Source organism: Canis lupus, chromosome 35 (genome assembly GCF_048164855.1).
Source record: "Canis lupus baileyi chromosome 35, mCanLup2.hap1, whole genome shotgun sequence".
NCBI lineage: Eukaryota > Metazoa > Chordata > Mammalia > Carnivora > Canidae > Canis > Canis lupus.
In genome coordinates, this window is record NC_132872.1 from 15,490,785 (window position 1) to 15,515,348 (window position 24,564).

Here is a 24,564-nt window from a genome sequence, read left to right on the forward strand (position 1 = left end):
ATATTAATTTATACTGAAGTTTAATAAAGTCAAGAATGTATTTTATAGTCTCTAAAGTAGCCACTGAACAACAACAACAACAACACCTGTAACACTAACAATTTAATAAGGGGGGAAGGAACGAAAAGTAATATAAAGGAAAACAGTAAGTGAATGTATAAAACAAAGGACATATGCACAAGTAGAAAGCAAAACGTAAACATAACAGATTTAAGTCCAAACATATAAGCGATTGATTATAAACAACTAAATATGCAGATAAAAGACAAAGCTTAGCACCTTCAATTTAAAAATTACATGCTAAAAAAAATAAATAAATAAAAAATAAATAAAATAAATAAAAAAATAAAAATTACATGCTGCTTACAAGGGACACACCTTAAATTTAAAAGCACAGAAAGGTTGAAAGTGAACATTGGGGAAAAGATAAAATGCAAACTACTACTACCCAAAATAAACCCAATGTAGCTATACTAAAATCAGACAAAGTAGACTTTAAGGAAAGAAGTATTACTAGAGATAGAGGGCTATTTAATAATGATAAAAGAGTCAAGTGCCAGAAGACAGAACAAGTCCAAATTTAATTGTACCTCATAATTCAGCCTCAAAGTATATACAAAGCAAAACTTCACAGACTCAAAAGAAAAAAAAAAAGACAAATCCACATCACAGAATATCATTTTAAGATACTTTATAGTAATCAACTAAAAAAGTGGGGGAAAAAATCAGAAAGGATAAAGACTGAACAATGCAACCAACTTGACCTGATACAAAAAACAGAAAACAATTAACCCAACACAGGCAATGTACTTTCTTCTCAAGTATAAATACATGGAATTGTCAACATTGACCTAACATTATGCCCAAAAACTGAAGTCAGACACAAGTTCATTGACACATAATTAAGCTAAATATAAAAAACTAAGGTCACTAAAATATCTTCATATGTTAAGTAGACAATTTTCTGTTTAAAGTATTTATTTATTTATTTATTTATTTATTTTTTATTTATTTATTTATTTATTTATTTATTTATTTATTTTACTTCAGAGAAGAGAGCATATGCACACCACACAAACAGGAGGGAGGAGCAAAGGGGAAGGGTGATTGAAACAATCTCTCAAGCAGACTCCAAGCTGACTGCAGAGCCCGATCATGAGATCATGGTCTGAGCTGAAACCAAGAGTTGGATGCTGTTGGACGAAACCAAGCTGAAACCATGAGCCACCCAGGCACGCCAGTAATAATTTTCAAAAATAATCTAAGACTCAAAAAAGATCACATAAAAATTTTTTATATTTATCTGCATGCAATGCAAAGTCATGACTAAAGGTATAAAATAGGGGGATTCCTGGGTGGCTCAGCGGTTTGGCGCCTGCCTTTGGCCCAGGGCGCGATCCTGGAGTCCCGGGATCAAGTCCCACGTCAGGCTCCCGGCATGGAGTCTGCTTCTCCCTCCTCCTGAATCTCTGCCTCTCTTTCTCTCTTTGCCTATCATAAATAAATAAATAAATAAATAAATAAATAAATAAATAAATAAATAAATAAACAAATAAATAAATAAATCTTTAAAAAAATAAAATAAAGGTATAAAATAGGCTCAAATGCATATGTAAGAGAAAAGCTGCAAATCAATAACCATTCATCTCAAGAAATAAGAAAGGAATAGGAAATAAATCCTCCCCAAAAAAAGTAGAAGAAAATATGAAATAGAAAAGAAGTCAATTGAATCCAGTGATACAACAAAAGATATTTCATCAAAACTAGACTGATTATTCCAGAAACACAAAAACAGGTTAACATTTTTTAAAATGTAATTCAACACATTATTTAAAAAAAGGAAAAAATCATCTAATCATCTCAAAATTAAGATATAGTATTTGATAAAATTAAACATGCTCATGATAAAAATTCTTAGCAAACTAGGAATAGAAACTTTCCTAATAAGGACTCTATTAAAGAAAAAAAAGTAGAAAAACAGCAAATATCATACTTAATTTTGAAATGATGAACTTTTATTTTTTTTTAACTTCTGAGATTAGGAATGAGATGATGATGCCTGCAATCACCACTTCAATTCAACATCATACTGGAAGTCCTAGCCAGAGCAATAAACAAAGGAAAAGAAAAAAAAGTATAGGGATTGGATTGGAGAGAAGGCTTTCATTTTTCACAGGTGGCATGACTGTGCAGATAGAAAATCCAAAAGATTCAATGAAGTATTGGAAATAAATGAAGTTAGCAAGGTCTCCAGATATAAGGTCATGATATCTAGATCATCAGATTTTTACATGCCTGCAAATGATTAACAGTATTTTAAAATACCATTTATAATAACAGCATCAAAAAACAAATAATTTAAAATCTTTAATTAGAATAACTTAGATTAAGGGCATCTGAGTGGCTCAGTTGGTTCAGTGACCAACCCTTAATTTCGGTTCAAGTCATGATCTCAGGGTCCTGGAATGTAGCCCTGCATCAGGCTCTGCACGGAATCTGCTTGAGATTCTCTCTCTTCCTCTCCCTTTGACCCATCCCCCACTCATGCTCAATTGCCTTCTGTTTTTGAATAAACGAAATCTAAAAAAAAAAAAAGGGAATAACTTAGATTTTTAATTGCAAATTTATAGATATGTAAAATTGTTACACACCAAAAAAATAAAACACCAAAAAAACTAGAAAGCTTTATTGAAAAAAAAAGTCAAGAAAATCTCAGTAAATGGAAAGATAAACCAGATTCACAGATTGAAAGATTCAGTATTATAAAAATGCCAATTTAGCCCCACATTACTTCATGTTGATTTAATGTACTTACAATTTAAAAAAATGTCTGTAGGTTTTTTGTGGCAATTGATAAACTGCTACTAAAATGTATATGGAAAGGAAAAGGGCCAAGACCAGCCACATTAAACTTGAACAAGTAGGTGGACTTCCTCTACCCAATACCAGGATACATCATAAAGCTATAAGGAAATGTGATTTGTGCCAAGATAGGAAAGTGGACCAATGGAACAAAGAAGAAAGCCCAAAAGGAAACCCAGGCATGGGGGCAGCTACTTGATTTATTATAAAGGCAGCACTGTACAGCAGGTCTCCTCCATAAATGGTGATGGTCAACTGGAGAGTAAATGAAGAAAAAATATGGACCTTACTTCATAATTACAAAAACAAATTTTAGATGAATCATAGTAAGGCAAAATGATAAAGATCCCAGGGAAAAATGACTAGAGAAAGATTTTGTAAATAAGGCAGAGAAATAATTATAAAGGCAAAAAATTGGTTTTGACTACCTGGATAGTTATTAATTAGAATTTCTGTTCATCTACAGACACCATTAATAGAGTGAAAAGACCAAAGTAGGAGAAATTATTTGCAATACATATAAGGGTTCAAGCCTAACTTACATAAACAATTCCAACAAATCTATAGAGACAAAAGACAATACAATTGAATAAAATGCAAAGAGACTTAACAGACACTTCACAAGAGTATATTGAAATGGCCTGTAATCCTTAGATCCCATCCATCAGGGAAATACAAATTACAATCACAATGTTATGCCACTGCATACTCCTCAGAATGGTTAAAAAAAAAAAAATACTGGCTGGTGAAGATGTGAAGCAATTGAAGCTTACAAGCTACTGATAGGAAGTATAAATTAGTATTGCTTTCGAAACTTATTCAATAAAAACATGCATAAAGTGAGCCAGTAGTCCCAGCACCAAGAGAGGTACAATGATGTCCGTAGCAGTACTATACATAAAGTCTCAAAGTGAAAATAACCCAAATGTCTGCCCAACATTAAAACTGATAAATTATGGATCAGTGATGGAACAGAATACTGTACAATGGTGTTCAATAGATAAAACAAATTTATGGTGTTAGAAGTCAGAATTCTGGTTATTTCTGGGGAAGACAGAGAGATCTGTGATTGGAGAGGGTGTGAGGGGGCTTCTGGAGTGCTAGTAAAGATTTATTTCCTGACCAGGGTGATGGTTTCGTGGACACGCTCATTTTGCAAAAGTTCATCCCAACTGTATACTTACCCTGAATATTTTTCTGTGTATGTGTGTCAATAAAAGTTTTAATATTTCATGAATCTATGTCTCCAGCCTTGTTCAAACTAGCTCATACCTCACATCTTCTAAAGCTGTGTTCACCTGGTCCTCCGATTCAAATAAAGCCTCAAAATCTCAGTTAATAAGCAAAACCGAAATCATTACCCCTTTGTTAATTGAGCTGTGTCCCCTTATGTCAAAGCCTTTAATTCCAAGTACCCGTGAATGTGACCTTAAGAATCAAGGTTCCAAAGACCTTGGAAATACAGTCTTTGCATACGTAACAAAATGTAAATTAAGATAAGGTCATAATGGAGAAGGGTGGGCTTAATCCAATGTGACTATTATCTTTATACAAAAAGGAAAGTTCCTTGACAGAACTGTCATATGCATATGACAACAGAGGAAGAGATTGTAGTGATGCAATCCACTGAAAGCTAGAGATTGATGGCCACCAGCAGAAGCTGGATGAGACAAGAAAGAGAGTCTCAGAGAGAACACAGTCCTAACAACTTGATTTCAGACTTTCTAGGCTCCAGAACTGTGAGAGAATAAATTTCTGTTGTCGTAAGCCACGTAGTTCATAATTTGTTATGGCAGCGCTAAGGAAGCTAATACACCCTTCCATGCAATAATTCTTACCTCAACCTCCCTTTCAGCAATATTTACACTACTGTCCCATCTGTTTAATATAAAACTCCAAATGCACTCCTCATATACTGGCATCATAAAAGGAGAGATTATTTTGCCTTTTAATTATCTCTTGTTTTTAAACTTTTCCCTTTCATGTCTACCACTGCCATCCTACTTCAGGCCTTAATAACTCCACAGCTAGACTATCCCACTTATGATAAGTGTTGCTTAAATACTACTTTCCTAAGTCATTCTTTCCCCAAACTTTCAGCATTACAACATATTCAAAAGGTACTCAGCAGTTTGGCTCTATTCTACTTTCTTCAAAACGTAAATACAATTGTTATTTTATTCTTTTATTTATTTGAGAGAATACATTTTACTCTTTTTTTAAAGACTTTGAGAGAGAAAGTGAAAGAACACGAGAAGGGGGAGTGGCAGAGGGAGAGGGAGAAGTAGCCTCCCCGCTGAACAAGGGACCTTATGTGAGGCTCCATCCCAGGACCCCTGCAATCACAACCTTATCCAAAGGCAGACGCTTAACTGAGCCACTCAGGTGCCTCCAACATTTTATTCTTTATCAGCTAATTTTTCTCAGTACCTAGAATAACTTCCGGTAGACACAGTGCTCAATTAAATACTAACCACCAACATAAACTTATTACTACCTCCACATCATTGTGCTTTACAAGTTCATGTTATGCTAACTCATACTTTCAAATACTGACCAATTATTTTATCATTCTTAGTTGATATTCCATTTTTGCCCAAAAGTTCTACTACAAAGTCCCAATATTACTCCACACTCATTTATTCTCAAAATACATGTCTTAAATCACTAAAGATCAAAGCCTTGCCACAACCTCCCTTTCTTAGACCTGGATATATCTCTAAATATTTACCTATCATTTTATTTTTCCCTAAGCAGTAGAAAGAAGAGCCATTCATCGTTTCTAAGACTACTCTCTCTCATCTGTGTTCTTAATCTTTCTACTTACTTTTTACTTCCTGGACCTTGCCATTATCAATGTACTTCTCCCACTATCCCCTACCCCCTGCCCCAACAAAAAGAGACAAATCTCATCATAAGAACTAAAAAATCTTTTAAGAGAACTTAAGGAAACAATCCAATTTGTAATTGCTTCAAAAAGAATAAATTACCTAGGAATAAGTTTAACCAAAGAGATGAAAAACCTGAAAACTATACATTGATGAAAGTAAAGACAACACAAACAAATGAAAAGCTATTATCATGCTCACAGATTGAAAAAATTAGTACTGTTAAAATGTCCGTAGTACCCAAAGTAATCTATAGAGTCAATGCAATCTGTATTATAAAAAGCAACACTATTTTTCAAAGAACAAGAACAAGTAATCCTAAAACTTGTATAGAACCATGAAAGATCCTAACTAGCCAAAGCAATCTTAAGAACAAAGCCTGAGGTACTATAATCTCAGATTTCAGATAGACTACAAAGCTGTAGTAATTAAAAAAAAAGTATAGAACTGGCACAAAAACAGACACATAGATCAACAGAACAGGATAGAGAGCCCAGAAATAAACCCACACTTATATGCTCATTAATCTATGACAAAGGAGATAAGAATATACAACAGGGAGGAAAAAGGTCCTTTCAATAAAGAATGTGGAAAAAAAGAACAGCTACATGCTAAATAAATAAATAAATAAATAAATAAAAAAAACTGGACCATTTTCTTACACCAGACAAAAATAAAATGGATTAGGGATCCCTGGGTAGCACAGCGGTTTGGCGCCTGCCTTTGGCCCAGGGCGCGATCCTGGAGACCCGGGATCGAATCCCACGTCAGGCTCCCGGTGCATGGAGCCTGCTTCTCCCTCTGCCTGTGTCTCTGCCTCTCTCTCTCTCTCTGTGTGTGTGACTATCATAAATAAATAAAATAAAAAAAAATAAATAAATAAAATGGATTAAAGATCTAAATGTGAGACCTGAAACCATACAGCTCCTTAAAGAAGATAAAGGCAGTATTCTATTGGATACTGGCCTTAGCAACATTTTTCTAGCTATGTCTCCTCAGACAAGGGAAACAAAAGCAAAAATAAACCATTAGGACAACACTCAAAACACTTTTGTACAGCAAAGGAAGCCATTAACAAAACAAAAAGACCATTTACTAAATGAGAGAAGATATATACAAATGATGTATCTGGTAAGAGGTTAATATTCAAAATATATAAAGAACTTACTCAACTCAGCACCAAAACAATCCAATTAAAAATGGGCAGAGAAAAATAAATAAATAAATAAATTTAAAAAAAAAATGGGCAGAGAACCTAAACATGCATTTTTCCAAAAAAGACACAGAGGGTCAACAGATACCTGAAAATATGTTCAATATCACAGATACCTGAAAATATGTTCAATATCACTAATCATCGGGTAAATACAAATCAAAAACACAATGAGATATCACCTTACACCTATGGAATGGCCAGTATCAAAAAAGACAAGAAATAGTAAGTATTAGTGAGGATGTGGAGAAAAGGAAAATGTAGTGCACTATTGGTGGGAATGTAAATTGTTGAAACTACTGTGGAAAACAGTACAGAGGTTCCTCAAAAAGTTAAAAATAGAAGTACCATGATTCAGTAATTTCACTACTGAGTATTTATCCAAAGAAAACAAAAATACTAATTTAAAAGGATACATGCACCTCTATGTTTATTACAGTATATTTACTGGTTACAGAAGCAACCTGGGTGTCCATAAATAGATGAATTTGGATAAAGAAGGTGTGGTGTACACATACACACACATTTATATATCAACAACAGACTGCTGTTAGTCATAAAAAAGAAGGAGATCTTGCCATTTGCAACAACATGGATGGACCTAGAGAGTATTATGCTAACTAAAATAAGTCAAACGAAGAAAGACAAATACCATAGGATTTCACTTATATGTAGAATCTAAAAAACAAATGTAGAAATAAACAGAAACAGAATCACAAATACATGGAACAAATTGGTAGTTGCCCAACATTAGGGAGTTGGAGGGAAGGGTGAAAAAGGTGAAGAGGATAGGAGGTACAAACTTTCAGTTATAAAATAAGTCATGGAGATGTTAAGTGTACCATAGGGAATTTGAAAAATCAGTAATATTATAGTAACACTGCACGGTGACAGATGGTAACTATACTTATTGTAGTAAGCATAGCCTAATGTATAGAATTATCTACTCACTATGTTGTACACTTGAAACTGAAAGAACATCGTACGTCAACTATACATCAATTTTTTAAAAAAGCTTTCTGTTAACCTTCTGTAGTGGACACCACCGGAAAGTATATTCCCTTGTGCTATGGTAACAATATCCAGTTTCTAAGAACAGTAATGCCAGTCTAAGAGGCAAAGCTCTAATATTCAATGTCTCAAGAAGCAAAAAGCAATGACCTTAACAGACTGCCCCTTGACATTATCTTGGCTGTAGTTTTGGATATGGTTATAGACGCTCAGCCTTCTTTGGGTCTTGATTTCCATACCTGAACCCCCTGATATCCTTTTAAAAATTTCCTTTTAATCAAAGTTAAGTTTCTATGTTTGCAATTCAGAGCCTGGCTGATGTGTTAGTCAACTCAGGCTGCCATAACAAAATATCACTGACTAGTAGGTAACTTAAACAGCAAACATTTCTCACAGTTCCAAGGACAGGAAGTCTAAGTAAGATCAGGGACCTAGCATCGTTAGATCTGGTTGGTGAGAACTCTTCCTGGCTTACCAATGGCTGACTTCTTACTGTATCCACAACTCTGATGCCTCTTCCTTCTTACAAGGCCACTAATCATCATGGGGCTCTAACCTCAAGACCTCATCTAAATCTAATTACCTCCCAAATAACCATTCCTAATACCTTCAACATATCAATTTTGGGATGACAAACATTCAGTTGTTATAACTGATACATTATTCTTTCCCCTCAAATTACTCTTTCTCTTTTCCATCTTTCCCAAGAGTAGGCCCTATTCTACTACTTTGTAACTATCCCTTCATTTAATATTTTGGAATTTGACTTCTAATCATCACTTTTACAAAATTACTGAGTCATCAGCACACTCTTCCTAACTACTAAATATATTGGTCTATTTATTAAGTTTTTTCTAGATTATTCCCCCTCCTTCTTTTTTTTCTTTTTTTATTTTTATTTATTTATGATAGTCACACAGAGAGAGAGAGAGAGGCAGAGACACAGGCAGAGGAAGAAGCAGGCTCCACGCACCGGGAGCCTGATGTGGGATTCGATCCCGGGTCTCCAGGATCGGCCCTGGGCCAAAGGCAGGCGCTAAACCGCTGCGCCACCCAGGGATCCCTCCCCCTCCTTCTTATGCAATTAAAATACGTCAATCTTGAAAAATGTTCCCAGTCCCCTGCCCACTTCCCTTTCCTCTCTTCCTCCTTCTCTTCTCCCTCCTTCTCAACCCTACTCCCTCCCCTGCCTCTTCTCTCTCTCTCTCTTTCTCTCTCTCTAATAACTATTCTAAATACCTCAATCCCAATTCCACATACCACCCCTGCCATCTCATAATAAATTTCCAACTACAGTTCTAAAATATATGCCTGACGCACCACAATTTAAACGCCTCCATAAAAAGTTACTAGACTGAAATTAGTCAATCCTTTTACCATTCTTTACTAGCCATTCAAAAGAGAAGCATTACATACATATTCAACTCTTCCTTCCTCACTATGATATGCAAATACCAGGTAATCTACGCAGATTAATCTTTCCAAGCCTTCTACCAAATTGCCATTGTCTCTACAACCTGGTGTTCCATGGAGAATCACAATGGTTTTCTCTTTTGTCTCTTGTACCTCCAGTATATCTTACACATTTCCGTCAGAGCTATACAATGTCCTCAAATCACAGACTCAGTAGTTATTTGACTCAAAGATCCTCACTACATACTACCCTCCTCAGCATCAGCAAAGTATTCAAAAAATCCATGACTTCCCTATGAAAAGCTCATACTTGAACCACACAGGAACATTCCTTCCAGAGTTCTCAGTCCAGTGATTTTTTTCAGCCTGTAATGCCCTTTTTCCTGGACTTTCCCTCACAAACAGAAATCTCAATTCTTCTTCAAGGTTCAGCTACAAAATTAGGTCTTCTATTAAGGCTTCCTTCACTGCCAATAAAACTGCTCCTTCTTCTCTAACTCCACAATATTTTCATATTTCTAATATAAGACAATTCATTTTCCCTTGCATTATTGTTAGTAGTATTTATAAAACACTTTATTACAGTTTAATAAGTATTTCATTCAATTTTCACAGCAACTCTGTAAATGAAGTATGCAGCCAACTTTAGAGTAAATGAAACAGGCAGAGAGCCTAAGTAACTGGATTTAACACATGTACATGCAGGAACACACACACTTCTAATTCCGAATCTCCTAACAATTACATTTTACATTTATTAAGAAGAAAGACTCCAAGGCTCCTTGCATACATAGTCCTTTTGGTGTAACAGATGCTCTGTGTTTCTTTTCCCTGTTTGAAATAACCCTGTTTTACTTGTCTGAACTTTATCCATTCTTGAAGACACAGCTCATAAGTTTCATCTCTATTTAGCTTTCCTTGACTCTTCTAGGCCTTACTGATCTTTTCTTAGGCTGTATCATATACTACTTGCAATGTCTTTACAAATATCTTTTTTGGATATATTTTAACGTGCAGTTAATCTTACAAATGGGTTTTTAAACTTGGGACCAACCACCATGTCTTATTTCATTAAAGTACCCTCTACACCACCTACCACTCGGTTGGTGCTGTATTATTACTTATTTCCTGATTGATGCTCAAATAGTCCCCTCATCTATCCCCTGCTCTAATTTCTAAATCCCTTATTTTTTTGCATTACAAGTATGGACCAACTGTTGTGACTAACTAAACATTATATTTTAACAGTAGATATCACTCAACCCTCTCCTGAAATTTAAAGTTCACAGGTCAAGTAAGTATTTTATACATCTGATGCAAGAAAAATCTAGAGTGACTATGTTAGATGACTGTAGAGGGCAGCAAAGCAACAGTGTTATCCCTAAAGAAAGATATGTATTTTTCTCAGGCAATTTCAAATTTGTGGGTTTTTTTTTTTTTTATTTTAACAGATGTTAAGATTAAAGCTTTTAGAAGACAAGAGACATCCTTGCATGATCTATACAAATTTCAAAAACTACCTATGTATTTAAACATTTTCACTATCAGTTATAAATATTACAAACTGTGTCAATGTCCAGATCCTTTCATACACATATGGAAAAATAAGTATGATGAATAATGCATGGCTTCAAAATAGCCACCATAATTGCTAATTCTTATGAATCTAAAAGTTGAAACGCTTTTTCATTAAAAAGTGTAAAAATAATCTACATACAGAAAAGAATGCCAATACTCCAGTCATTTCTTGCTAAGAATAGATGTCATTATTAGTGTTATTAATTCTAGCTTTGATATACCTTCTTTTTGTTATTTAAAATCAGTCAGGTGACCATAGGAGCTACACCAGTTTTAAAAGAAAAAGACAATAAATCTTTGACATCCCACTAGTGTACAACAGATAGAAGGTAACAACTTGAAAGAGAATAGGAGTTCCTTACCATTATGCTTCAACATTAAAGTTCATTCTGGTTTTACTCTGAATTAGCCAAAACTATCATAAAATAATCATATATTTATAATTATATTTAAAATCACATATTTACAATCCTTATAAAAATGGTGAAGCTACTGTAAAAGTTGATAGAACTGCATTATTTGCACATTACTCGAGGTTTTTCTTTATGGTAATTTTTTTATCTCTTTTAAGTTTAACAAGCAGAAATCAGAGATTTAGAGCAGCTGCTAGAGACATTAACATATGCAGACTCATGGTTTCATGAAAAATGCTATGATGTTTTAGCCCTGTGCCCTTAATGAGAAGGATAAAACTGTAGCTAAGTACCTTTTCCCACTTGAATCTCTTCAATAAAAAATAAAGAGAAGCTTTTTTTAAAATTCTGCATTTAAAATAAAGGAACCAAGGCATCTCTAAGCAGATTTAAAAACTAGACAGTTTAATGGTGTGACTTAGCCAATATTAAATTGAACTTATGGCCATGAATGATTATCTCTAATCTAAATCAAATTAGAAGGGAATTTGGAGTTCATAATGACAGGACACTTGTGAGATTAATCTTAATCTAGCCCATAATAGCTATGACTGAATTAGAAATATTATTAAGTTCAAAAACAATGGCCTAAGATATTTTAGTAATGACAATAACGTCTACCATAGATAACACATATAAGTAGTCACTAGTTGAAAATCATCTCATCATTGCTTAGAAATACTAACATTTTATTAATATTTTTGTGTTTCCTCTAAATTGAATCCATTAGAAGAATCAAGCACATCCTTAATTGTATACAATGTTCTCAACACTGAGTTGGGAGTTCTCACTGTATGCACCTACTTTTATAATTGCTTCTTGTTTTTTTTCATGTCCTTCCCAATAACAGCACTGACACATTTCCAGTACAAAACAGACGGGCTATCTTAAATTTACCACTCTATTTCAAAAATTCAAACTCAGAGTGAGATCTGTTATACATAAAGTGAGGTATGTCACACGGAAACTGCTTACTCCTTATGTTCTGGGATAAATGATACACAACTAATTTTGCAATACTGAAGGAAAAAAAAAAATTGTATTACCCCAGAAGGTCAATTTTACTAACATCTCTGATTCAAAATGGTGAGACAATGAGTAAAGAGAACTAAACAGAGAAAAAAGCATGTTTAGAAAACAGAAAAGCCAATGAAGAACTATCTCATCAAGCAACATCTTTAAAACCTACCAACCTCTTCCAGTTTATTATATTTATAATATACATGTACAAGAGAATATGAAAAAATATATATATACACATATATATATTCATTCCCTCTATCTTGGAAGGTGGGCATAGGAATGTCAAAATAGGAATAATGCTAAATATACAAACCTAAGGATCTATTTTCTAGCGTACTCTGTAAAGCAGAGCTTCTGCAACATAAAAGGTATTACGCAAAAAAAAGAATCGTTAAAGAGTTTGTATAACAGTCTATTTTATGGAAGAATTTCTTAGACTATGAATAAACTAATGTACAGAGTAACTTTACATATAAAGGGGTTACAGCCTTAGTTTTTCCTATTCCCAAGTCTATTTAACCACAGCACTTTCTCCCAGAAACATATCTTCTGAGACTTCCATTCCACAGAAATACTTTGGCAAACATTGCTCTAAACCTAAAAACATGAAGAAAAAAAACAAATAGAATGTGCGTGCTTTTCCCTCTAATGACCGTATTTCACATACATTATTAAACACAGAAGAGGGTAGGCCTCCAGGGACTAAGGAATGAAAGATATCTAGGATCAGATAAGAAATAAAATCAAGTTCAGAAGAGTTTCATAGTTACTATAGCTATTATTCTATTTTACTATTTTATTTCAACATGGAAGATGAAACCACATATTCTTTTGATGCCACTTATCATGAAACAAATTTGGTCAAGTCCTTAAACAGTTAATAGGAAAAAAAAAACAAATCTATACAGTCTGAAAAATTATTTGTGCTTATTCTGTGATATGTGTTATGATACATACAGTGAACCCTGATGCAGGATCTTTACTACAAAGAGCACATATCACCAAACAACATAATATAAAGAGAAACTACTTTAGAAAGAAGAGAAGCTCACTTTCAGCAAGAAGTGATGAGAAAAGGCTTCACAGAGAAAATTAACCTTAAAACATACACGTCAGATTTTGAGTAGGTAGGCAGGAAGAGTAATGACATCTTAGGTCTTTTAAGTAAGGACCACAGAAAGGCACAACTTACTTCAGAGATTTGTAGAGTTTAGACCTGCACTGACCAATATGGTAGCCTCCAGCCACAACAGACTACTGAGCACAGGAAACATAGTTTAAATAACAATCTGTGGAGTGCCTGGCTGGCTCAGTCACTTAAACATAGGCCTCAGGTCAAGATCTCAGGGTCCTGGGATTAAGCCCCACATCAGACTCCCTGCTTGGTGGGGAGCTGGCTTGTCCCTCTCCCCAGGCCTCTCCCCCTGCTTGTGCTTGCATGAGCACATGTGTGCTGTCAAGTAAATAAAATCTTAAAAAAAAAAAAAAAAAAAATCTCTAAGTGTAAATTACACACCAAATTTCAAAGACTTACTAGGAAAGAAAATGTAAACTATCTCAATTTTTAGTATCAAATTGCACAATGAAGTGATATTTCGGTTATGCTGTGTTAAATAAAAGTATTATTAAGGTTAATATCACCTGTTCCTTTTATTATTTTTAATGTTGGCATCAAGATAACTTAAAATGATCTATATGGCTCATATTACATTTCTGTTGGACAGTGCTGGATTAGATTAGATTTCACTGTTAAACTCTTGAAATAAAGAAATCTGAGTGTCTACTACATGTATATGCCAATGTGTAATGTTCTGATATATTAGTGAACAAAACAGTGGAATATATTTCTTTTGGAAGAGGAAATACATCTGGTCAAATCATAAATTAAAATTCTGTAATAAATAACACTAATAGAGCTAAGAATCATCTGAGGACGTCTCTCAAAATACAAATGTCGCAAACCCCTATCTCCATATCCACCTCTCTTGCAAAAATTGTTGATCCAGTCAGTTCACAGTGGAGCCTGGAATGTTGTTTGAAAAAGATTCCTTAGTAACTCAGATATGAACCCACCTGTACACCCTGCTTCTGCTGACCCTGGCTAGCTGAGAACAGCGATTTACAGCCCCTCCCCCCTTTAATTTATTTACTCTGAATAATCCTAGACTGAGAGCCCGTAAAAAGCCTCCATTCAGTGACAAGCCAACCTATTTAAAATAAGAACAACTTTCTGTTTAACCATTAAAGAAAATCAAAGTTTAAAAAAAAAAAAAAACCCTCCACTATCTATAGAGCCACATGTATAATTTTCTATCTTGTACCCACAAAATAATCATCTTTAGTGTTGAAAAGCATACTACCAATTCTTAGCCACTTAATCCAGGTATGAACTGGCGTATTTTTACACATATGCCTCAAAGTCCAGTTTATGAATATCTACTCACAAAGCAACAGATAGTCTTTTCCTACTCATCTTAATTAGCAGATGACTGTTGGGCAGTAAATAGGTTACAAGAAAAACAATCTCCCTGGATGCTATATCAAAGAGAATACACAAAATTCAGATTAAGTCTGCATACAATATCCTTTCCCAAATAACTACAGTAATTGGAATATGGGTGTATCTAAACTCATAAGGGGCAACTCTCACTAAAATTTTAAATTAATGGAGGGTATAATAAGTGAGTCATTTAGGAAAAACTTAAGGCTCACCTTTGATAAAAGATTCACCACAAATTTTATTTAAATAAATGATTAAATTTGTCAGAACCTATTATAAACATAGAAATATTAAGTTTTATGAAATTCAGGAAAAGATACAGATTCAAGATTTTAAAGAATTTCTGATAAAAAAAGTAATCATAAGTATGATATTTATGGTACTTAGATTTCTGGATCTGAATAAAATTATCTTTAGTATCATTCTATTATTAACTTAAGGATTATTTGATTTTATACTAAATTTATACATTAATAGCCATTATTAAAGGTCGTATCTTTCTTAACTAGTCTTTACTATGAATTGCTATAAGCACCTCAATACATTATAGAATATACTATAAAAATGTTACTCTTTAATTTTAAAAGGGCAAATTATAAAATACTCCATTTTTTAACAAAGATATCCCATCCAGCTTCTTTTCAGTAATTTTCAAATAATAGGCAGTAAGCCATAAGTTTTACTTCTTAACTATACTGATGCAACACGTACATCAGAGTTGCTCAATCACTAAATTAAATATATATAAATATATATAAGCATAAGTGAAATGAACAAGATGGTAAATACACATATGCACACACAAATATATAACTGCCCAGCTTTTTCAATTCCAATTTCTGATGCTGTAGCTAAATGCAAGAATGGAAGATTTGGGTCTTTTTTGCTTGCTTCTAAATTTGATTCACTTTCCAATTATATCTGTTCATGATGCAGAAAGATTTATACGGGTAGTATGTATTATAGGCCCCAATCTGATATTATCAGTTACTTGATAAAATAGACTTAATTATGACCTTTCCTCCCAACTGTGCATTTTCAATATAAACACGAACATTCCAAGCAACCTTATGGAACTGCCAAATCATTAAATGCATTCTACATCAAGGGAAGATTCAACGTGGTTCCAAACAATTACGCAAGTTAGTTAATTTCACTGTATCTCAATATTCTGAAAATTGGTCTTCTGAATATTTATATGAAGTAAATTTAACAAATATTTAAAGAACACTGACTGTATTATACACTCAAAATAAAGATATGAAGGCAAATAGAGTAGTAAATCAATTACCTTGAAAACCCAATTATTCCAGACATCAGGGCAGAATTTAAGAATGACAAATACAAGGCAGGTTAGTTTATTAGGTACAATCTAAAAAATGCTAACATTTGAAAGTTTACTATATTCCATGTACCCTAAATGTTTTATTTTATTCTTTGATTTAATCCTCTCAACAACTCTATGGGCAAGGTGATATCTTTTTTTGTTTGTTTATGTTGAAAAACCTTAAGTTTACTGAGGTTAAATAACTTGCCAAGGATTCAAAAACCTAGTAAGTGGCAGCCTTTTTTCAAAATCAAACTATTTAGTATCTAAACCATAAAGAGCAGAAAGAGAAAGTGAACTTGTACTATCTACCACAATGTCTAACCTCAGTAAGATCTGAATCAACTTTTTTAAATTTTTTAAAGCTGCATTTATTTATTTGAGAGGCGGGGGCAGAGGGAGTGAGAATGGGAGAAGAACCCAATGGGGCTTGATCCTCACACCTTGAAACCAAGACCCGAGGGAATCAAGAGTTGGATGCTCAACCAATTGAGCCGCCCAGGCACCCCCTCAACTGATTTTTTAAAAAGTAATTTTTCTCAGTTCACATTCATAGATCTTTACCTAATGAGTTAGGTATCCCTCTTCTTTTTTTTTTTTTTTTTTTTTTTTTTTTTGGTATCCCTCTTCTGAACAACCCCACAGTACCTCATGCAGATCTCTATCACAAACACTAGACTATCCTATGAGCAACTATTTCCTTCATGTCTAGCATCACAGTGCTGTAAGCTCCTTGAAGCCAGGACTCTGCTTTACCCGTGCTTATGTCCCCAAGTGCCTATCAAGCGCCAGGAATACAGAAAGTACTATAAGCGCTGTTAAAGGTTCAATATAACATCAGATCTTTTTTATCATCTTTTAACATCTTCAGGTAAAACATTGATGAAAATGGAAAATCAGAGAATCCTAGATTCAAGTAGGAACTGACAAAGGCCAAAAAGTCTTTGCCTTCTCCTTTACTGATACCGTATTCCTGCTAATATTCTCTCTTTCAAGAAAAATGTTGGAAGGAAAGTGAGATAAAACTCATCACCTATGAATTATTGCCATCATAAAGAAATCTGCCTGAAACTAATGTAACATTGTGTGTTAACTCTATTTCAAGGAAGGAAGGAAGGAAAGAAGAAAAGAAAAGAAAAGAAAAGAAAAGAAAAGAAAAGAAAAGAAAAGAAAAGAAAAGAAAAGAAAAGAAAAGAAAAAAGAAAGAAAGAAAGAAAGAAAGAAAGAAAGAAAGAAAGAAAGAAAGAAAGAAAGAAATCCCAAGTAACAAGCTTTAAATAAATAAGATTTATTAAGTCACATGGTAATGTAAATCTAGTCCCTTTGACCTTTATACCTAGGAATTTCTTAGGCTTAAAAAACAACCTACAGTTTGTAAACCTTTTAAAAGTTCAGTTCTTCAATTGAGACAGTGTACACTCTCAAAACAAAAATGATGTAATTTTTTACAGCTTTCAGAATATCAAGTCTACCAGTTCCAAGAGTTTTTTTTTTTAGCAAGTAAACATTACCTTGCACTAATAGATAATATTGCAGATGTTGAGCATAGTTAAGGTCGTGCTAAATTTACATAAGCAGCATATCAAAAAATAGCAGCAAAATGAAAAAAAATCTGTATGTGTTGAACACGTAAAGCATTCTGATTAACAAATCCTCAAATAATCATCTCTTTAAAGCCTAAAAATCTTTCCAACTCTGAACTCTTCAAGCAATAGTACACACAAAACCTTATCAGTACTACGAATGTCAAATCAACAACAAGTTACATGAAGAAAATTAAAATTCTACCTCCATACTTATTAAGCATCCATAAGTCAGGACAACTGTGCCCTACTCAAAGACTGAATTCTAAAATAGAGGAAGGTTGATGGAAAAAAACTTGTCATAAGGGCTCACAAATTAGGGTGCTATCAACACTATAAGCCAGAAAAGGAAGCTCTTTAAAAGAACAGTGCACACAGGAACACAAAGCTAGTGCCTGTCTCTACAACCACAAGCAGAATTGACTCTAGAAACTTCAATTCACACCTGCTCTAAATCACAGCCCATTTGACCATATCACTTGAATTTTTAAGTCTTCAAATCAAAATATCAAGCCCCTCTAATGGGATATTATTAAAGACGTTAAAAAAGATTCTTCTTCCACACGAAATCCATGTTCCTTCAAAGTAGTCAAGCCTTCATCTGTACAAGCACTATGAAACTACTCAAATTCTATATGCCTGATTATCTGCTCATATTACCTAGTTTCATTCAGCCTTCTATAAGGCTTTGATCAGAGAGAGAAGCTTTTATTAGAGATACAAATAATATTCACTCGGTCCTTAACACAATCTTAAGTCAGGCTAGTAAACTGTTAGCACCCCCTCCAACTTTACCCAGCTGTAATCCACAATCCTCTCTAATGGAAAAGAACGGTACACAAATTCAACTTAAATCTTGCATCCGTTTAAAGTAACAGCACTGGGCAGCCCGGGTGGCTCAGCGGTTTAGCACCTGCCTTCAGCCCAGGGCTTGATCCTGGAGACCCGGGATCGAGTCCCACGTCCGGCTCCCTGCATGGAGCCTCCTTCTCCCTCTGTCTGTGTCTCTCTCTCTCATGAATAAATAATTTTTTTTTTTTTAAAGAGGTAACAGCATTAAGAATTGTGTCCTGGAACCAAACAGCCGGGGAGTGGATAGCTAAAGAAACCATGTAGATTAGATAACATGCCATTTATCACAGTATCCTCTGTAAATCAGAAAACTGCCATTACACTGCCTGAAACGCGGTGGGGGATTGGTAGAGGACTTTCCCAGCCCATAAGGGACACTCAATCCTTGAAAACTCTGCCTCCCTCACAACCAACTACCCCGACACACCTCCCGGAACAGGACGCTCTTTCTTCCAAATCACACCACCCCAGAAATCTGCACACACGTCGCCCTCTAACAAACACTGTTAAAACTCGGCTTGCGTCTATGATTCCATGAAACACCGATCCGACAGCAGCAGCCTCCTGTACCAATCGAAACGTCTTGGGCAAACCCAATCTCTATGCAAGCGTTAAGTTTTTTTGCTTCTCCACCTTCCTCCGCCACCTAAGAGTCTTAGAATGAATAACTTCCTGCAGCATTTCAGGATGACCAAACCACAGCGCTCACCAAGGACCGGTGGCCTCACTTTCCCCATCACCGCCTTCCACTAATGATCACTTACGTCCAGCTCCCGTGCATGAGAGGCCAGATTTGGGGGCTTTTTTTTTTTTTTTTTTTTTTAACACGATCCTTAACAAGTGGACTTGTAATCTCCGACAACACCTACGAACGGAATTTACAGAGAGACTAACTCCCAGATGCGACGGGGAAGCTGCAACGGAAAATGAGGGAAGAAGAAAAGAGGCCGGGAAGAGGCGTGGGGTCGGTTTTGATCAAACAGCCGGGCCGGGGCGCAGAGGATGCCACCAGGCAGGTGACACCTAAATCAAAGTCTTGGAGGACAAACAAGGTTCGCTTAAAAAATATATATATTTTTTTAATTAAAAAAAAAAAAAAGCAAAAAGAAAGCATGGCCAGTGTGAGGGGCAGGCGTCCCACGAACTGGGGGGCAGCGACGGGCTCGGTGCAAAGCGAGCCGGGGGGCTGCCAGGGCTGCACCGGCCGCAGGGGATGCTGCAGGGGCCCGAACACGGTACCTTCTCCCCCGGTGGGGGGGGGGGGGGGGTCGGGAGCCGCAGGCTTCCTCCCGTCGGGCTCCGGTCCCTAAAGGTACCCGGGCTCCGAGCTCAAGTTTCACCGGGGGGAAGAAAGGGAGCAGCAAAGGCGCACCCCGCAGCCCGCGCTCGCGGCCTCCCCCCGCCGGGAGCGAGGAGGTAACGGTCCCCGGAGCAGCCCGGGGCGCCCCCCGCGCCCCCCGCGCCCGGGGGAGGCGGAGGCGGAGGCGGAGGGGGAGGCGGAGGGGGAGGGGAGCGGCCGGCGCAGCGCCCGCCCGCCCGCCCGCCCGCCCCGGCCCTTCCCCGGCCTCGCCCCGGGGCGCGCCGAAAAGTTTGCAGCCCGAGTCCGCGGCTCCCGCTCGCGCAGCCAACCGCCGAGCACAACCGCCCGCCGCCCCGGGGCCGCCCAGGTCCACCTACCGCAGAGCCGGGAGAAGAGCAGCAGCGGGAAGAGCAGCAGCAGCAGCGGCGGCGGCGGCGTCGGGGGCGGCAGCGGGAGCCCGGCCCCGGGGGGGGAAGCGGAGGAAAGTTGTGCTTTGCCGCCCGCGGGACACAGCGGGGCCGGCCCCGGGGTCCGCGCCATCCCCCCCGCCCCCCCGGCTCCCCCGGCTCCCTCGGCTCCCCCGGCGCCTTCGGCTCTGGGCGGCGGCGGCGGCGGCTGCGGCGCGCGCGTCCCCAACTCCCAGCTCTCGGGCCGTCGCCGCCGGCGGACACCAGCCGAGCGCTCACGGCCGCCCCGACTCCGCCGCCGCCGTCGCCGTCGCCGTCGCCGACGCCACTGCCGAGGCTGAGGCAGGAGCCGCCCGCCGCCGCCGCCACTCCCCTCCCTCCCCTCCCCCAGGCACCCGCCCGCCTCCAACTCCTGGGAACTCGGAACGCACCACCCCGCCCGCGCGGGAGGGGGGAGAGGAAGCCGACCCTCGCGGCCGCCGCCGCCGCCGCCGCCGCCGCTCGCCCCGCGCGACTCGGCTCGGGCTCCCGTCCGGCCGCCGACTGCGCGCCGCGTCCCCTCCCGCCCCGCCCTCCCACACGCGCCCCTCCCCTTCCAGAAAAAAAAAAAAAAAAAATCTCAGCTCTCCACTTTGATAACGGGTTTCTCCCTAAGCAGGGCTTTCGGGCGGACTGGAAAATCCGGACGAGGTTAGTAGGCCCCGCCCCCCGCTCCTGCCGGGCCCCGCCCGCCCCCCTTCCCAGGCTTCCCGATGGTCTCGCCCACTCCGCCCCTCGCGGGTCCACCGCGGCCGCGGCGCGCTCGGAGGCGGAGGGCGGCGGGACGGCCGGGCTCTCCCTCCGCGGGGGGAGGGCGGGATGGGGTCGCCCTCCCGCCGCCCGCGCGCGGGGTCCCTGCCTCGCAAGCTGAACGTCGCCTGCGGCGCGCGGCGCCCGCCCTCCCCGCCGGGCGCGGGGGGCTGGAGCACACACTTGGCTCCTTCCTGCTTCCCGGGACGGCGGCGCCCTCCGACCCCCCCCGCCTCGCGGCCGCGCTCCCCGCAGCCCGCCGAGGCTCCTGGCCCAGGCGGCCCTTCTCGCTGCTCGGTCCCGGGAGGGCGGCCTGCTGCGGGGTCGCGGGGACTGGCCCCGGGAGGCCACGGGTTGCCCCCCCGGAGCGCCCCGAGTGCGGTGCTGCTGTTTCCTCCGGTTTTGTTCCCTTTGCACGTTCGCACGTGTGATTTCACTATCCCTCCGCCCTGCCCGTTTGCCCGGAGCCGATCGCGGGGCGGCGACCTCGCGGAGTGTGCGGCGTCCGCCCGTGGGGAGGTCCGGGGGCAGCCCGAGCGTCCCCCCGCGCCCCGCGCCCGACCTTGACGCCGCCGCCGCCCGCGGTGCTGCAGGGGCGCTGGGCACTCGGCGCCGACCGGGGGCGGGGGGGCGCGCACGGCCTCGGCCGGGACGCCGGGAGTTTTTTGAGGGTCCCCGTGTCCCGACCCGGTAGCCGTGAACGAGCTCCAGTGAGGGGGAACGGCGAGCGAGGTTTTAGGCGCCTGTCGTCGCAGCCAAAGTAATGCTCGCCCGCCGCCGGGATCGCGCCCCTTGCATCACTCGGGCCCCCCGTCCCCCGTCCCCCCACGGGGTTACGAGGCTGCCTGCACTGCCCTCCGCGGCCCCTGCCCTGCCCTGCCCCTGCCCCTGCCCCTGCCCACCGCGCTTTTCCCTCCCAACTTCCGCCTCCCATCCTGTCTCCCAGCTCTCGTTTGGTGCCTCTTCCTCCCCTCCACACCCCTTTCTCCCCCCCCCCCCCCTCTCTCTCTCCCTCTCTCTCTCCCTCTCTCTCCCCCCCTCCCTCCCTCTGCCTGCCCGTCCCCGGCGCCCCTCGCAGCCTGCCTCCTGCAGCCGCCCCTTCCCGTCGCCTACCCTCCGGCTGCCCTCTGTGAATACACCCTGTCCCGCGTCTCTCCCGGAGATCCCCCTGATGATGATCATAATTGACGAAATGCAGCTATTGTGACATTCCTCAGCTGTGCTGACACCATCGATTCCCTGGAGAAAATTTCTTTTCCTTATTTTCTCATTGTCTAAACCTAATTTCACTGCTAAATTTAGACAGAGCCCACTGTGCAGCGACTAGCTAATTATCTGTTTAGATAGCACTTCAACACGTTGTTGAGAGCCAGTTAAATGTTAAACAACCAAAAATCTTAATATCGCTAGCCAATTCCATTCCCCTGGCCTTCCCCCTGATGGTTCCAGTTTCCAGAGAAAGTAATTTAGCCAACATTTGAAAAGGTGCCAAAGGCTTAGTATGGGGGGCCATTGTGCAATTGCGTACAGAGACCATGAGGGATTAGCAGGTTTAGTGCTTCTCAAAAGGATGATATGGAGCTTTAAAAACTATATTTTCTCCATATTTTGAGAAATTGGATTAGTGACATGCTATGATTATATTCTTCTCTGACCTAAAGTGAAGAGAGACCCTGGAAGAGCAGTATTTATAGATATCCTATAAGCACTAAAAGAGCACTATGCTAGTATTTTGTGTGTATAATGCATATGTCTAGTATTAATTAATCATTTGTGTTGATATAGAATCTTTGGCCAGAGATGTCAAAGCACAGGCTTACTTCTCATGGAAGGTAGCAATTACTATTATCCCTACCTGACAAGGAGAGGAACCTAGGCACAGAGGTTAATGGAAAATCCTACAAGCCACATGTGGTGGTTTTCCTGCCAGACCCAAGTTCTTGCCTTCCGCTGGGCACCACTGACCTCTCAAGATTCCTTTTAAAGTCAGAAACAAATTTACTGAGGTAACTCAAATTTTTACTTCCTAAGCTTCCAGTCTTAAATTACACTGTTCTCAAATGAAGACATACCCCAAGCCTTCCTGTTGTAAATTATTACTAGCTGCAGAATGAGATTGTCTATGATACAGTTCATTTTCTTTTGATATTTCCTCCAGAAATATTGTTGAATGTAAAACAAAAACAAACAAAAAAAATTTATCATGGGAGTGTTACTGTGCTTCATACCATTTTACTCATCTAACTTTACAGATAAGTTCACCTTTATTGTTTGAGTGACAAACTGGTTCAGGAATAATTATAGCTAACTTATTAATATTTCTGGCACCATTAAATCCAAAGTATGCATGTATTTTCGAAGAAGAAAATTATCTGAACAAAAGGCAACATGATCCTACTGCCAACAATGACTTCATTGTTTTGGGTTAAAAGTACTGATGGTGTCCATCCCACTTTCAGCCTCAAAGACTGTTGGCCAATTATCGAGGTTCATTAACTCTTAACTAAAAAACAAAGGTTGACAACTTAACAAAGAAGTAATTATGTACAGTGCTGGGCATTTTACATTTACTCAAATAATACAAATTAAAGGTTTGAGACTATTATTAGAATTTCATAGCTGACTCTGAAACAAAGAAAGTATTTTATAGTGAAGGTGGGCCATTATGTACTCAGCTCATTCCCCTTACCATCAGCAGATTTTTTATAACCTGCTGCGTGAAGAGGTATAGCTCTTCCCTAAGTGGAAGAGATGAGCAATGCTTTGTGGAATGTTTGAACTTGGTATATATTTGATAATAAGTTGATGTCACTCTACTAGAATCACAGTCTTCTAGAGCAGAACTATGCAAATACTTAAAATCAAACTGCAGACCCACAAAAAGTCCTAGTTGCAAAATCTTCACTGATCTCGCATTTATCAAATGCAACTATTTTCTATTGAAAAGATCCCCACTATATATTCATGCTGATTTTCCCCTTGTATTTCCTTTGGATCTTTGCTCAAAGTTCACTCTGTCATTTAAGTCTTCTATCACCACCCTATTTAAAGAGCCCCCCTTGGGCAGCCCAGGTGGCTCAGCGGTTTAGCGCTGCCTTCAGCGCGGGATCCTGGGGTCCCGGGATTGAGTCCCACTTCGGGCTCCCTGCATGGAGCCTGCTTCTCCCTCTGCCTGTGTCTCTGCCTCTCTCTCTCTCTCTCTCTCTCTCTCATGAATAAATAAATAAAAATTAAAAAATAAAGAGCTCCCCTGCCCCCAATTCCTATCACCCTTAACTTGCTTTATTTCCTTCATTCTTCTCACCATTTCACATATTATGGGTTGTTTGTTTGTTTTGATTTTCTGTTTTCCCTTAACTAGAATCAAAGTTCCATGAGGGTGGGCAGGGACCTATTTTTTTTTTA

At 39.3% G+C, this 24,564-nt stretch overlaps 1 protein-coding gene across 21 annotated transcripts in view; it reads right to left on the reverse strand.

Annotated features, from left to right (window-relative positions):
* NECTIN3 (nectin cell adhesion molecule 3) overlaps positions 1 to 20,518 on the reverse strand; it is a 301,843-nt gene extending 281,325 nt beyond the window's left edge. For all 21 annotated transcript variants that reach the window (XR_012024488.1, XR_012024486.1, XR_012024487.1 and 18 more), the window contains exon 1: positions 20,341 to 20,518. Coding sequence is in view for 17 of the 21 variants with exons in the window: in XM_072812400.1 (XP_072668501.1) it covers positions 20,341 to 20,503 (163 nt within the window). In the remaining 4 variants the exon portion in view is untranslated. The remainder of the gene's footprint in view (positions 1 to 20,340) is intronic.
* Between the last annotated feature and the right edge of the window lie 4,046 nt (positions 20,519 to 24,564).